The 16,192-nt window shown below is 39.8% G+C and overlaps 2 protein-coding genes across 2 annotated transcripts in view; both read right to left on the reverse strand.

Annotated features, from left to right (window-relative positions):
• LOC117578361 (V-type proton ATPase subunit D 2) overlaps positions 1–15,964 on the reverse strand; it is a 127,123-nt gene extending 111,159 nt beyond the window's left edge. The window contains exon 1 of the mRNA XM_052007751.1: positions 15,961–15,964. The gene's annotated coding sequence lies outside the window, so the exon portion shown is untranslated. The remainder of the gene's footprint in view (positions 1–15,960) is intronic.
• LOC117569550 (mucin-5AC) overlaps positions 5,305–16,192 on the reverse strand; it is a 28,652-nt gene continuing 17,764 nt past the window's right edge. Inside the window, exons 3-7 of the mRNA XM_034250761.2 lie at positions 12,890–13,019; positions 10,061–10,175; positions 8,459–8,619; positions 8,221–8,360; positions 5,305–7,553 (exon numbers count right to left, since the gene is read on the reverse strand). Of these exons, the coding sequence (XP_034106652.1) occupies positions 5,382–7,553; positions 8,221–8,360; positions 8,459–8,619; positions 10,061–10,175; positions 12,890–13,019 (2,718 nt within the window). The 3' untranslated portion in view covers positions 5,305–5,381. The remainder of the gene's footprint in view (positions 7,554–8,220; positions 8,361–8,458; positions 8,620–10,060; positions 10,176–12,889; positions 13,020–16,192) is intronic.

Below are 16,192 nucleotides of genomic sequence, written 5' to 3' on the forward strand. Positions count from 1 at the left end.
ACACACATCTCTGCTTTACTTTACATACAGAACCACACTCACACACACACATACATACATGCGCTTACATAAACGTACACACACAGACAGACAAAATGAGCTTGAGGTTTGCGCAAGCAAAAGGTTTAACAGTAAACAGAGAAATTACAATTTTAAGCATAAGAATTATTGCAACCAACATGTGCGGATGAGTAAGCACACACATACACATAACATATATACACACACACGCATACAGAAGACAGTAGTAAAGTAGAAGACACACTCACAGAACATTCATCATCTCTTTAAAGACAGCCAACGAAGCGCTCTTTAAAAATCAATGTGGTTCGTGGTCGGTTGGTTAAGTGGGTGAGTGAATGGTTGGATGCTTGGCTTCATTTCGATGTTTTATTTGCTGCTGCTGCTGCTGATGTTCGCCCCACTGTGCAGCACGAACGAAAAGCTTCCGCTGGTCATTCAAACAGCAGTTCGACGATGACAGCGATTGCCCCGAACCAGGAGCAAGCGTCAACGCTTCATTGGATTTTAGGCAATCATAAGTAGAACGCAGTTGCTGTCCGATGGCAACTGGCAACTGGCGACTGACGACTGGGAGACCGAGACCGAGACTCGTAGCCTCGTTGCTGTCCATCTGCGTTGCCCATTTTGCTAAAAAGGAAATGCTCCGCAAAAAAGCGGGAGTCCCTGCGGCAAATGGCCAGCTCTTTGACGGGCAATGCTGGCAAGCAACAAGCAGGAGGTCGAGGGAACAGGAGTTCGAGGGGTGGCCTGGCAGGCCAATGGCTACCACAAACGAAGCCGGAAAGCAGTGTTGACGCTGGCAGAGCTTTCAGTTGCAGAAAATGCCCCCGATTCCATGTACCACCAACACCCTATCGCCTCCGCACTTTCTCCTCTCCGGGAGCCGGGCAAATTCCGTGGGCGGTTGCGAACCAAAACAGACGGCGCTCACTTTGTTGCATGCTAAGCACTTTAAGAGAAATTTCAGATATGTAACGGAGCATCCATAGAATATTCATGAGAACTCGCATTCACTTGTACACCGACTACAAATGCGAGTTTGAGTACACGAGAGAGCGAGTACTCAAACATAGTGAGAAAAAAATCAATCCCTTTCAACTACATGGCTAGTCGAAATAACAAGAAAAAAATGCTACTAAGCAATATTTCTAAAACAAAATTCAACTTTATTTTACGAGCACTTTATTTGGTTCCAATTCTTGGTTTGGTTTCAATAAATAAATTATGTTAATTTCGGTTTGTTTTGCTTATATACATACATATGTATGTATATAGTGCTACTATATTTCGATATTTGATTTTTATATTATTTATTAATTTCCAATTTAAGTGGAGTTTTGAAAGGGTCGACAAAAATAAGCTATCCCACGTTATCCTAGTGACATTTTAAGCGGTGCGTATACGTTGTTGTTGTTGTCTACACGAAACCGTCTTGAGTAGTTGCAAAGTGCCCTCTCAGCAGATGAAATACCAGGCGAACAGAAATCAGCAGTAAGCAGAAATAGGTAAAATCACTTTGTGGTAGAGGTGGGCGCGGGCCTGTATTTTAAGGCCCGGGCCCGCACGAAAACAAACTCTTTTTTGAGAGGCCCGGCCCGGCCGAACACGAAACTTTTTCACTAAGGCCCGGCCCGGCACGAAACTTATTTACACATATAAAGAAATTCAAAACACATGTAATTTATATATACATACATATATTTATTAAGGTATTTATATTGAATATTGTTATGTATTTAATGAAAAACAAATTAATTCATATTTTTATTTAAAAATAAAATTTTTTCTACAATTTTGCTTTTTAGCCTAGTGCGTTTTTTCATTTAAACCATGGCCCACAGATTTGGTAATTTCACAATAGGCCGCCCATTTTTAATTAGTGGTGTGCAAACAAGTAAAATATTGTATAACCAAATCGATAGTAGCATCGATAAGCAATTAAAATGCGATAAATGGCGGTTCTAATTCGATCAAATCAAAATTGTTTTCAGGCCTACTTCGGGCTTTTACGGGCCTATTTCGGGTTTTTACGGGCCGGCCTTTTTTCTAAGGCCCGGGCCCGCACGAAGCCCGTACGAATCTTAATTATAAGGCCCGGGCCCGCCCGAACCCGCTCCGGGCCTGTGTAAGCCCGCGGGCCACGAAAAAAAGCCCGGCCCGTGCCCACCTCTACTTTGTGGATTAAATTTGTATTGCATACTTTAAGGGTCGCGTCAAAAATTCTCAACGCTCGTTAATTATCGTTGATACTAAAAGTATGTTACACCGTGGTACCAAGAAAATTCCACTGTATCGCGCTCATTTGAAGGACGATCATCATGTCCTTTAACACAAGGTTAGCTGTCATGAATACAAACCAATTGGTGTACTTAAAAGGACGAAAATTCTTACAGGACTCGAGATAAACGACTTTTTTGTTAAGAGAAATTTGGGTTAAATTTCGGACATATCCTGTGTGATCCTTGCAGGACTTAGGTCAAACGATGTCCTTTGATCAGATCTATCATCGTGCCAAAGGACATTCAAATTGTCCTTGTGGTTCTCGAGTTATTCCACTTATAATTTTCGTAATGTTCAATTGGTAATTTTCGTATGTTTCATTGATGTGTTGTTGTTGTTATTGGCCATTTAAATCCGGCGCGATTGGCTGAAAAGTATCCGCTCAGCATTTGAAATACCAGGTGAACATAAATCCGTAGCAAGCAGAAATACAGAAAGTCACTTGGTGGAAAAATTTGTATTGCATACTTTTAGGATCACCTAAGAAGTTTTCATTGCCTTTAAATTAATCTTCATACTAAAAGTATGCCACACAATTTTAGTGAAATTGGTGGCTTGTCACACGGAAAACCAGTATCTTGGTCATTTAAAGAATAATCGTGATATCCTTCTGCACAAAGATTGCTCTCATAAATGCAAACTAATTGGTGTTCATAAAAGGACGAAAGTCCTTACAGGACTCGAGATAGAACGATTGTTTTGTGAACAGAAATTTACGTAAATTTCGGGCGTATCCTGTGTGATCCTTGCAGGACCTAGGTCAAACGATGTCCTTTGATCAGATCTATCATAGTGCCAAAGGACATTCAAATCGCCCTTGTGGTTTTCGAGTTATTCCACTTGAAATTTTCGTAATTTTCAATTTGTAATTTTCGAATGTTTTGTTCTTGTTGTTGGCTCTTTGAAACCGGCACGATTGGCTGAAAAGTGCCCGCATAGCTGATAAAATACCAGGCGAACATAAATCAGCAGCAAGCAGAAATACAGAGTCACTTAATGAAAAAATTTGTATTGCATACTTTTAGGATCACCTAAGAAATTCTGATTGAGGCAGCCTGAAAATTTCATGGTATTCTTTCAAGTATTTTTTCTTTCTCTACTCTAAATTCGAAATAAAATAAACACAATGCTTACCAAGATTTGTTGGAAATAAAATTCGCTTTCCTTCATAAATAAGAAACTTGTGCTTCGTTTTTTTTTATTAATTTTTTTGAATGGGGTTTTATTCATATTTAATAATTTATTTTTGGTTTATATTTATACTATTTACGCATAGACTATTTTTGCTCTGTCCACATTGTTCGCATTGACTTTCATTACCGCAAAAAAACTTGCAAACTGATTGTTTGCTTCGCCTTGTTTACTTCTCGTTTCCATTCATTTACTTTCATTTCATACTTTTGTGAGTACATAATTTTCTAGGGTTTTCTTAAGGTCAGAATGTGGATTTTGGGGACTTTTCTTGCGAGATCTTTTCCGAGGGGTGTGTGTGTGTGTGCGTGTGTTAATCTTAATCTTAAGTAAATACGTTACGATCGCTTGGCCTAAAATCCATTTACTGTGCGCGTGCTGCATGTTATTCGTATCATATTATTATTATTATTAACGATGCCAACCTTCGAAAACCTTGTCTTACATGCGAGTACATTCATATACATATAGATTTATATATAATCACTATTTTGTATTTCTTTTTGTTTGTTTGGACAAAAAAAAAAAAAACAATATGAACTATTTCATAATTGTTGCATACATCAATTTTGTTTATGTTTTTTTTTTTATTTTTTTTTTTTTTTTGGTTTTATCAATATTTGTATTATACCGAGGCCTGTTTCGCATTCCGTTGCAAAAAGTTCAAATTGAAATTGAAGTTATAGTTGAATATAATACTTGTGTGTTTTAATACTGAATGGCTGGCGCCATGTTTATGAGTACTGAGTACGCTGAGTGCTCGTCGTATGAATATGAAAACTACTATCGACTACTCGAGTGCAACATTTTGAATTGTGGCCAACTAAGTGCTTGGCTGCCACACACAAATGGCCAACTGACAACCGTCGAGCGTCGACTGTCGACTGTGGAGTATCAACCGTGCTATTGGCAATAGGTAAAGGTAAATCGCAAATAGATGGGTAGTAAAAGGTAAATGGTAAATGTAAGCGAAATTTGAAACAGACTCTCCTGCTTATGTGTGTAGTTTGCTAGCTCTGTAAACACACTTTTGTATTTATCATACTTTAGATTTGGCCTCTGCAATTCTCTCTCTCTCTCTCTCTCTGCTTCTACTGACACTCGCTTCTCTTGCTTGCTTCTTTTCCCACACTCTCCATCAAACATTTTACTGCTGCTTTTTCTACTTACTTTGACAAGACTTTCGCCTGAATTTTTCCGCTCCCTTTCTCTGGTGTGTGTATGTGTGTGTGTGTGTGTGTGTGTGTGTGGTTGGTTATTTTGTGGGTTGTGCTGAAAAATTGACATATTTGGTGCGCCCAACTGGAACTGAAACTCTCCTGCCACCGTTGTTGTCTTTGCCATCTCTCTACACTCTACGTTCTACGTTCTACACTCTACACTCTTCACTCTCCACTTTCCACTCTCGATGAGCTTGAGTTTTCTTTGGCTGCTTTGCGTTTCCGCTTGGCGTTGACTAACAGCTTGAGTTTCCGATCGAAGGGGAATCATTTCGTGGAGCCAAGTTTTACAAACTTTGGCCAGCATGTGAATGACGGTGATGACGACGATGACGATGACGATGTCGGTGATGATGATGTTTGATGTTGCTGCTGATGATGACGTTTGCTGGGAATGTGAATCTGAATCTGATTGGGATTGGGAAGTCGAATCAGGCAGCGACATCAACTGATTCAATTTATTGGCATTGCAGCTTTGATTTCTGCACACCAATTACCAAAGAGAGGGCGAGAGCAAGAGAAAACAAGAGACAGAGAGAGAAAGAGAGAGAGAGTGATAGTGGGGAAGCGGAAAGGGCCTTCAGTTGTTGTTGTTGGTGTCGATGTTGCTGCTGCTGCTAACGGAAATGTGTGCTAACTGTAAAAGTCGGTTGGTTCAGTTACAGTTTAGCCCAAGATCTTCTTGAAATAGCTAACAGTTTCCGGTTTTGTTAGCGAGCGTCGTCGATTTGGCTTAAATGGCGCCTCAGTTTCCTCCTGTAGGAAGTTGTGTCGTGCTGTTGTGGCGCCTCTTGCATCAATTTCATCATTATCATCATCATCAGTAGCATCACTATCAGTGGCAGCTGCAGCCGCAGCAGCAGCAGCCACCTCCGCCTCTGGCTCTGACTCTGACTCTTCGCTTTGCACTCGCTTCTTGGTATCAGTTTTCATTTGAGTTGAAGCTGCTGCTGCTGATGATGTTGTTGTTGGTGCTGCTGTTGATGTTGTTGAGACTGCTGCTGCTGCTGTGGTTGCATTTGAACTATTTTCATTAGATGTGGCTGGTTGTTTTGTTGTGGTCGTTGAAGGCAGATGAGGCATCTCAGTGGTCAGCAATTTTGGCGTTGCTGTTGTTGCTGATGTGCTACTGGCAATGGTTGTTGTTGCTGCTGTTGTTGTTGTTATTGTTGGTGATGATGGCGCTGCTGTTGCTGTCACACCAGCAACATTGATGCCACTCGATGTTGACATTTCAGACTCTCTTACTGCTGCCGTTGTTGTTGTTGCTGTGATTGTTGATGTTGTTGCTGGCTTAGCGGTTGTTGTTGTTGCCGCTATCTTCACGGTTGTTGTCACCGGCAACGGAGTTGTTGTAATGTGCTCTACGTGCTCCAGCTTGTGCTCCAACTTGTGCTCGCCATGCTCAACATGTTCGCCATGCTCCAAGTGCTCCGAGTGCTCGCCGTGTTTGGCTGGCGGCACATAGTGTGACTTGACTAGCAACATTGGTGGTATGAAATGCGAATTGTCCGCCGTTTCCTTAATGTGTGGATGCTGGGGTAGCAGCAGCTCATCAACGCGTTGCTGCTGTGCCGGATGTATCGGATGTGCGATGCTGACCGTCGACGTTGCTATCGGCATTGCTGCTGCTGTTGCTGCTGTTGTCGGCGCCGGATTCATGTTGATGTTGCTGTTAGAGTTGGCGACAACTGTAGTTGCTACCGCCTCCGTTTCCGTTGTTGTTGTCGCTGGTGCTGCTGTTGTAGTTGTAGTTGTTGTTGTTGTTGTCGATGGCGATGTCGATGTTGTTGTTTTGCTTGTTGATGACATTATGTTGATTTCAGTGGTTGCTTTTGTTGTTGCTGTCGTTAATGGCGCCGTTGATTTGGTTGTTGTCGTTGCCGCTGGTGTGTTGCTGCTGCTGCTGATGCCTACAGTTGTTGCTGCTGTTGTTGTTGTTGTGACACTTGCTGCTTCGGTTGTGGATGCAATTGCTCCTGCTGCTGTAGTGGTTGCTGCTGCTGGTGTTGTTACTGGCGCTGCAATTGTAGTTGTAGTTACAGTTGTTGCTGCTGTTGTTGTTGCCGGCGCTGTCTCGGTTGTTGTTGGCGGTGCAGCTGTTGTTGTAGTAGTTGTAGTTGTTGTTGTTGTCTTCTTGGTAGCTATTGCTTTCTTAGTGGTTGGCAAAGGTGCAACTGTTGTTGTGGTTGCCAATGTTTCCTCCGGTATTGGCGCCATCGTGCGCAAATCCTGTGGCAATGTCTTCTTCTTGTGCGGCAACGCCTCGAGTATCTCATTGGACACATCGCTGTCGCTGACATCCTCCGGCAATTGCTCCTCACTCAACGCCGGCTGGTCGCCCATCATCATGTCCAGATACGACAATGGCTTCTCCTCCTGCTCCTGTTGCTGCTGTTGTTGCTGCTGTTGCTTCTCCATCTGCAACTGTTTCTCCAGCAGCAGTTGCTTCTCCTGTTGCTGTTGCTGCTTCAACTTCTTGGCCTGATAATCGTGTGCATTCACCTTCTTGGCCGATTTCTTGACCGGCATCGGCACCTCATCCGGTATATGATAGTGTGCCACTGGGCCATCGGCCAGCATTAGCTTGTCGAGGCTGAAGTGTTCTCCTGCGGCAGCTGGAGCTGGAGCTGCGGTGGCCACCTCAAGCTTGAGGGCACTGCCTCCGTAATTGGGCACCAGGGGCAACAGTTCGATGTCGTTGTTCTCGTTGTTGTCGGTGCGTATGTTGTTGATGATTTGCAGCGACTTGAAGTGCGAGTTGGTGATGTCATTGATGCGTTGCGCCTCCAGACGTTCCTTCGGGCAGATCAGCTCACGAATGGCACGTTCACGATCCTATCAAAAGACAAACAAAGGCAAGTTATGTAACAAAGTTACAGTCGAGTGTGCTCGACTGTGATATACCCGCTACCATGTGAATAAAAGCAAAAATTCATTTTAAAATATAATACCATATTTATATACTCAAAAATACTAAAAATGTACCAAAGGCTTTTTAAGGTTTATGAAATAAAATATTGTGAATAGACGCAAAACAGTGCGGTATATATTTTAAAATATACTATATTAATATATATAAAAAATACTACAAAAAATATACCAAATGCTATAATTGGTTGATATAGTGTATATATTATACCGACTTACTATATTCAAGATATACCATAAAGTGCAAAATATACCAGATTGTCAACCAAAGAAACTAAGACCCGTAGTAAGGAAGCGTTTTTGACCATATCTGATCGCAACCAAGTTTTCAGGAATCAGAAATACTATAGTATATTTAATAGTCTCTGAGATTCAGTGTTTCATACAGACAGATGAACATGGCTAAATAGTCTCGGCTGTTGACGCTGATGAAGAATATAAATACTTTATAGAATCGGAGATTCGTCTTTCTGCCTTTTTTTCGTGGAGCCACAAATTTATAATACCCTTCTACCCTATAGGTAGCGGGTATACAAAGAGATGATATAAAAGTGCGCTTCGCCTTCGTGATTACCTCCTTGCCGCGACAAGTGTGTCGCAAGAGTCCCTCCTCCTGGCAGTTCCGGATCAGCTCAATGCTCGCCGTGTCCGCCATATACTGCATCGTCAGATTGGGCATCTCCTTCAATATGCAAGCGTCGGCCCAGCTAGGAACTGTGTGTATGTGTGTGTGTGCGAGTGTGTGTAGTCAAACGGAAATAGATTCTCTTAGCTGCCATCGTTGATCCCTTTGGGAATCCACAAAAACTTACCGGGCATCTCGCAGAGGAACGAAGCGGTTTCCGGTCCGCCACAACGCAGTGCGTGCCATCGATAGTCGCGTATGGGATCGATGACAGCGCACAGCGGAGCATCCATGAGGGGCAACGATTCGGCCCAATAGCCGGTATCCGCAACCAAGGGACGTGAGTTGCTGCCAAGCAATAGTTACATGATTTCATATTCTATGTGTTTAAAGTTCTCATCACAAAAAAAATACAACAACAAAAATAATCTTATTTGTAAGCCATTATTAAAGCCAAAGCAAAAAGGAAAACATTATTAATACTCTGTTGTCAAGCAGCTTAGAAAGTGAAATTCAATAGCATATGGCATAATAAATTGCGCTGCAAATGATTTAATATTTATGAACATTCTGTAAAGTCGCTTTGATGAATTTAATATAAAATTGTATTTGGTATTTTACCACAATGTGAATTTCAAATCAGTGGCTCATTAAAGGCAAAATAAGTGGATAAATTCATTTACGAAAACTAATTCAATTCATATTGCATGATAAAAGATAAAGCAAAGTTAAACTGGGTAGACTTTCCTTACTCGAAAAAATTTTGTAATGGAAAAAGTTCAATTCGTGAAACCTTTACACCGAATATATTCTTTTTTTTTTAAGATATTATGAGTTTTAAACCTGTGCCTTATTTAACGTAGCTATACCTTTAGTAGACAACGAAAACATTGACTGATGGACAAATTTTAAACGTGTGGTATACGCAATTGTTTTGATTAAATGCAGATGGCAACTGGTTAATTATAATACTTAATAATCCAATTTATTTAAGAAAATTCTTGTTATTTAAAGGCAAATATAAATTTGGGTTAACAATCAGACAAATTCATCTTGTTATTTTATTGCAAATGATTTAATATTTATGAAAATTATTTTATTTTATATAAAAGAAGTAATTAAATTTACATCAAATACATATTCTGTAGAACTGTAATACATAAGCAGACTTGATTAGGCTCATTGAAAGCCAAAGCGAATGCATCTACGTCTGTCCGGGAAGACCTTGGCTAATGGACAAATGATTTTGCAATTGAATTGCGTGTGCGAGTATTAAAAAAATAAATACAAATAAAAACGTTAACGGCGCCAGTTATTATCGCACACTAAATGTCACGTTAAACTCGCATTACTCGCAAATAAAAAATAAATTTAATTGCTTTTCGTGTTCAACTTTAACGTTTAGCTTTTGTTTTTGTATTTGTGTTTGTGTCCGTCAAAGAATTGAAGACATTTCGGACATGTTGTTGTTGTTGGAAATTCAGTCGTTGCATTTGATATGTTAATCGTGTCGATTATTCGATTGAAGAGCTCGTTACTTGCTCTTAACGAGCGAACGGTTAGACCGTTAGTCCGTTAATATGCACGTACTCGCAACTATAATGTCAGACCATAAATACACATACACACATGCACATGTGTGTGTTCATGAACAACACAAACAAAACAATTACAACACAATATTTGCTGTTTATTGCTCTTGTTTTGCTTGTTGTTGTCGTTGTTGCTGTTCAATGGTTGGCTGTGTTGGGTTAGGGTGTCGCATTTAGGGTGTTGCTACTGTACTTACGACCACATAAAATGATCCGAGTTCTGCGGTCGCATGAGACCAATCCAAACGATGTCGTTCACATCCAATTCCCTCAGCAGGTCGCGCGTTGCATCAAATTGAAAACTGTTGTCGACTGGCAAAAACAACAAAGACAACAACAACAGAAATGTGTAAAAGGGTTACAAACACAACAATATAAAATACACAAGCAGACAGCCAGCAAAAGCGAATGAAAATGAGAAAGAGAAAGGGAAAGGGAAAAGAGACAAATGGTTTTTATTTGTACGATACGAATATATTTCTATTAAATTTGCCAAGCGCATTGTTTTTTCATGTTGAATATTTGGGACAGTGACCAAAACGAGAAAAAAAAAACCCCCAGCAACAAAAAAAAATATACATCCCAAATACATCCATCGAGAGGGGACTCCCTCTCTCTCTATCCTCCCTCTATCCCTTGAGCAATCCAACAACACGCCAGCTGCCAACTCGAACCCGATCGCTGGGTCGTCCCTGCTCCCAGCTTGTGTCAACACAAATTGTTGTAACACACACAGCATACCAAAAAAATTGAGAGAGAGAGTGAGAGAGAGAGAGACAGACACAAGCCGACTCGGAATCGGACAACAGAGAACAGAGAACAGAGTGTTGACACTATGTAATACCCTGTGATTGATTTGCATTGCAGTCGGAAAATGAACATTGAATTCTATTTGTATTAAATTTGAATTCTATTCGAATGTCATATAAGATTTGATTTACATAGCATAATAGATTTGAATCCTATTCGTACATCATATAAGTTTTAATTCATCGTAATTCAATCCTTTTTGTCAATCGTCAATTTTGTGCAATAGAACTAAAAGTTTGAAATAACAAACCGAAATAATTTTAATAACAGTTTTTACTCTTAAATTTTGGCTTAGTTCTTCAGTAAACAAAATTGCAATTTATTCTATATTTTTAATCAATTTTTACTTTTAAACTTTAGCTTAGTTTGTCAGCAATTTTTTCTTTACTTTTACATTTTTAGTAGTCAGTTCTCTTTTCTATATAAATATTTTTTTTTAAATTTTTTCTTAGTTTTTCTGCACCAATATTTCAATTTCTTCTACACTTTTAAATCCAATTTTTACATTTAATCTTTTGCTTCGATTTTCAGCAAAAAATTTGAATCTTTTTTATATTTTCTAATTCCAGTTTTAGTTTTAAATGTGTGTTTAGTTTTCAGCAAGAAAATTTTAATCTCTTTCAGATTTGTTAATACAATTATTTTCTATTTAATCTTTTGCAGCAATAAAATTGCAAACTTTCTTCTATATTTTCTTCGCAAGCAAACTAGATTTTATTTGCTTTTAATTATCGTACTTTATGGCAATGTTGAAAGAAAAGAAAACATTTCTAAGGCATCTGAGCCAGTTAAGCCACCTTTTTAGTGTGTATAAACTGTGTCGCTTGTCTGTTTGATATATCTATTTATTTATTTGGTCATACTCTTGTGGTTATTTAGCTGTGTACTTTCCGAGTTCTTCTTGTTATTTGTTGTTCATCTGTTTCACACATTTACATGGATCCATGGATTCAGCTGCCTGCTGCAACTTATTTATGCGCACTGTCTGCCACACACACATACACACACACACACACACACACACGCAGAGTTATTTCCGTTGTTGTGTGTGTAGAACACAGGCAAAAGGGATACTTAGTGTATTGTCTAAGGGTGGCCAAGACCATGGACCTATCCATATCTACATACATATATTGAAGCGAAAGTTGCTAAGATTATGTTCTTTTACTTTGAACCGGAAACTGGGAGCCAGACAAAATGGTATTCCCTCGATACCAAAAAGAATACTTTTGTAAGAGAACGGGAGAAGAGAATAGAGAGTGAGAGAGAGAGAGAGAGCGGAAGAGTTGTCCCAATGACACACTTGCATATTTTGAGATATGCAAAACTTGAATTGCCATTGTCATTGAGTGGCATGCACAATTTATATGCACACAATATCTAACAGAGAATTTATATCTGCTATTTGCGAAGCAAACACACATTGTTGTGCTCGTACAGTGTGCATACGATATGGATGACCACAGTTGAACTGTTTGCCATGCGGCTGCTGTTGTTGCTGTTGCTGTTGCTGTTGCTGCTGTGATCCTCTGAACTCAACTCTCAACTCTCAACTCTGATCTCTGCACTGCAGTGGTTGGTATTTTGTCACAAGGATTTATAGCGACAACGACAACAAGAAGGACAACGACAACGACAACGATGAGCTATGCAGCTATGGACAGGCGCATGCAGATGACACTGGGATTGGCATCGGCAACGGACAATAGAGCATGGACATGGACAACGGACAACGGGACATGACCCCAAATGCCCTTGGTCTGGGTCTGATGTCATTTTGCAGTGCTTTCTATTCATTTGCGCCGTGCATCGCAGTGTCCAGTCAAGGTGCAGCAACTTGTGCCCCACAACAACAACAACAGCAACGACAGCTGCCGGACATTTGCAATAATGTTCTCTAGCAACACTTCCGCCTTGCACGCTCTCTGCTCTTTGCTCTATCTCTATGCGTTGGCTTTTTGTTCTTGGCTGTCATTGGGCTTATTTGCATTTCACATTTTGTGTTGGCGTTTAGTATTCCATTACATCCTCTTTGTCAGCTGCTGCTGCTGCTGCTGCTACAGCTGCTTTTGAATATTGCAGTCTCTAATAAGCGTAAGGCATTGGCGTGCCAACCTTGATTTTTGTTGTTTTTGTTGGCTAACTAGCTGCTGCTGATGCTGTGTGTTTCATGTCTCACTCTGCAGCTCAGCTTTTGTTCTATTCATTTCGCTTACCTGTCACCAGATTGGCATGATGGAACTGGCAAACGGCGTCAGCCTCGAACCACGAGATGCGATCACGAAAGAAGCGATAGAACACATTCAGGCCCTCCTGTGGCATTGTCCAGGTGTTGCTCACGTTCACCTGCAAAGTGCAAAAGCACAAAAAAAAAAAAGAAAGAAAGAAAGAAAAAAACAGCATGAAAAACCAGCAGCGGTAGAAGAAGCAGAGAGTTTTCCGCTTTTCTTGTCAGCGCAAAACCTTTGAGGATTGACTGTGGCACACGCTCTCAACGCGGCGTATACTTAATGTATTAAGCATACGCTACGTAAAACGCCTTCATTTTTAATGTTGTTGCGCACACACACACACACACATACATAGAGAGAGCAAAAACGAGGCAGCGACATAAAAAATAAATACACCAACACACTCTCACGTATTATGTATGCAAATGTGTGTGTATGTGTGTGTGTGTGTGGTGCGTGCTTATGTGTAAATGCGGCTAAAAAAAAAAATGGAAAAAAATGAGAAGAAAATTTTACTTTGAAGGCTGGCATGTGTACGAGTAGATGTACTTCATTAGCTGAGGCAGCAGCCGGTTGAGGAAGCTTTGGGAGGTTGGCCCGCAACATGGACGGATGCTGGCATAAAACAGCCAAAGGGAGAAAGGCAGAAAGTGAGAGAGAAGAGGAGGGGTGTGTGTGTTTGTGTGTGTTTGGGTGCTGCAGAGGCAACTGAATAACGAATGGGACAGCTGCTATAAAGCCCTGCATAGGCCATAATATAGACCTCCTCCAGCAACAGCAGCGACTTTTCCCTTTTGTAACAGGCAAAGCATGAGGTGGGAATGGGGATGGAGAGGGGGGAGAGAGGGGGGAGAGAGGGGGTACTGACTGGCTGACAGACTGTCGCGGTGCTTAGGCGCTGTATAATGCCAATGCGACTGACAACGGCGGCACATTAACTAATTACGAATGAAAGTAGAGGCCAAAAACACACACACACACACACAGGCACACACACAAAGAGAAGCTGCGAAAAGGTGGCGAAAAGAAAGCAAAGAGTCAGAAGAGGGGGAGAGCGGAAGGGGTGTGTGAAAATAAATATGCATATAAACATAAGCCAGAGCAAGATTAAGAGCACATCAAATCTTTTTATGCCCCGTTGAGGTTTATCAAAGGCGTCGCAAGGGGCCAAGCGAGAACAAAGTAACGGTTAAACGAAGCAGCAGCAACAGGAATAGGGGAAAAGGAAAAAGAAACAGAAGCAGACTGAAGACTGCATTAAATAACTGTTTATGGACCCTATGTGTGTGTGTGTGTGTGTGCAATGTCAAGTGAAATGCGCTTTAATTAATTGCCATATACATGCATACAGTTTATGCATTTCTTTGCGGCTCACATTACGTATACGTAATGCCTGCAATTTCGTATAGAATTCAATAATCATTGTGGAAATGTTTAAGTAGCAATTGAAACGACATTCGAGTGCTGCAAATTGCATAAACTTGCATTCGATGCACAAGTTTTTCCATATCAAGTGCGCCACAAGGTGATGATGGCATTAAGAATGTGCATTGCGCATACGCCGCGTAGGCCAAAGAACACCCCACCTCACACACTCCTGGAATGATTGTGAGTGTGAGGCAACAAAGTGCAAAAACGAGCCAAACGTTTCATTAAGTTAATTAACTTTTAATTGAAATTGTTTGACAGACGCGCAAAGCACGCGGCGGTGTACTTTCATCTTTTAATTGCAATTTGAAAGCGAGCACTCGCCAAAAGAAATAAAAATATCAAAAACCCGCAGCAGCAGCAGCAGCAGCAACAACGGAAGCAACAACACAAAAAGTCAACATAAAAAATGAAGAATAAAACAATAAAATTGTTGACTTAAGAGCGTGCATAACGTCAAGAACAGAGCTTGGCATACAAAGCAAAAAGCCAAACACACTCCCACACACACACACACACACGCACAGAGGAAAAGCGGAAAGGAAAACGATGTCAAGAATTTCAATATTCGACATAAATATGCAGACGAAGACCAGGTTGCCATAAGCTTGCTGATTAGTCCAAGTATTTCATATTGTGTATTAAAAGCCAATAGCAGTTCAAGCTAAATTTATATCATATTTCATTTCGAACTGGACAAACGCTATTAATGAATGAAGAAATTTATTTTTGCCAGCAATTTTTTAGTTTTTCTCAATTCCCTATCAATATTAAACTCTTAGCAAATTTTAGTTTTGAAATTTTCAATATATGGAATCATAATCATTTCTTATTAGCTAAATCTGATTTTAGAAAGTGCTAATTTTAGAAATGCAATTTGAAAATACATAATAAACAAGTAAGAAAGCTTAAGTCGAGTGTGCTCAACTGTGAGATACCCTGATATTAATCTTAAAAAATATCGAAGACTATATTTCATATATTGGTATACTACTACAATAAAAATATACCAGATTGTCAACAAAAGAAACTAAGACCCGACTACAGCAGTTCGGTATTGATATTTAAATATGCGGAAAATATTATAAAATATTTCGATGACTATGTTTGATATATCGATATGGTACTACATTCAAAATATACAGCAACCATATGGTACTCATCTTAAGTTATACGGAAAAAATACTTAAATATTACGAAGGTTATATTTCGTGTATTTATAAAGTAGTACAATAAAAATATAGCATAGAGTAACCAAGTATACTATATTGTCAACCAAATCAACTAAGCCCAGTCATTATAAGCTTTTTTTCATATAAAATTCTTAAATAACTTCACCATTTCTTATATGATTGCAATAAAATTTGCAGGCGTAATGATTATATATCAATAATCGCTTCAAAATTGAACTTACCATTTGATTTGCAGAGGCAAAAGTGGGCGTGGTAAAAGTCTAAAACAAACTTGATCTGCGTGCAAAAGTTACAAGTGTGAAAACAAGTATAGCTCTATCTGAGATCCAGTGTTTCATACGGACAAATGCCCATAAGTAACACTGATCAGGATTATAGATACTTTATAGAGTCGGAGATGCCTCCTTCTACCATCTAAATACAATTATTGAAGGCATAAAGTTATAAGAAGTACCCTTTTACCTTATGGGATAGCGGGTATAAAAACTAAAACAATTATTTTTACCAAGAACTTTGCAAGTTGACTTGTTAAACTATCGTTTAACCGAGGAAATGAAATTGATTGTCAATCAATCAGTATGAACACTTTTTCGAATTTTGCATTTTACAATACACGTAATTTTCTTTCATTTTTTTGATTCGCATTCATTAATCATTTGTGTGTGTG

This window comes from Drosophila albomicans, chromosome X (assembly GCF_009650485.2).
Source record: "Drosophila albomicans strain 15112-1751.03 chromosome X, ASM965048v2, whole genome shotgun sequence".
Classification (NCBI taxonomy): Eukaryota; Metazoa; Arthropoda; class Insecta; order Diptera; family Drosophilidae; genus Drosophila; species Drosophila albomicans.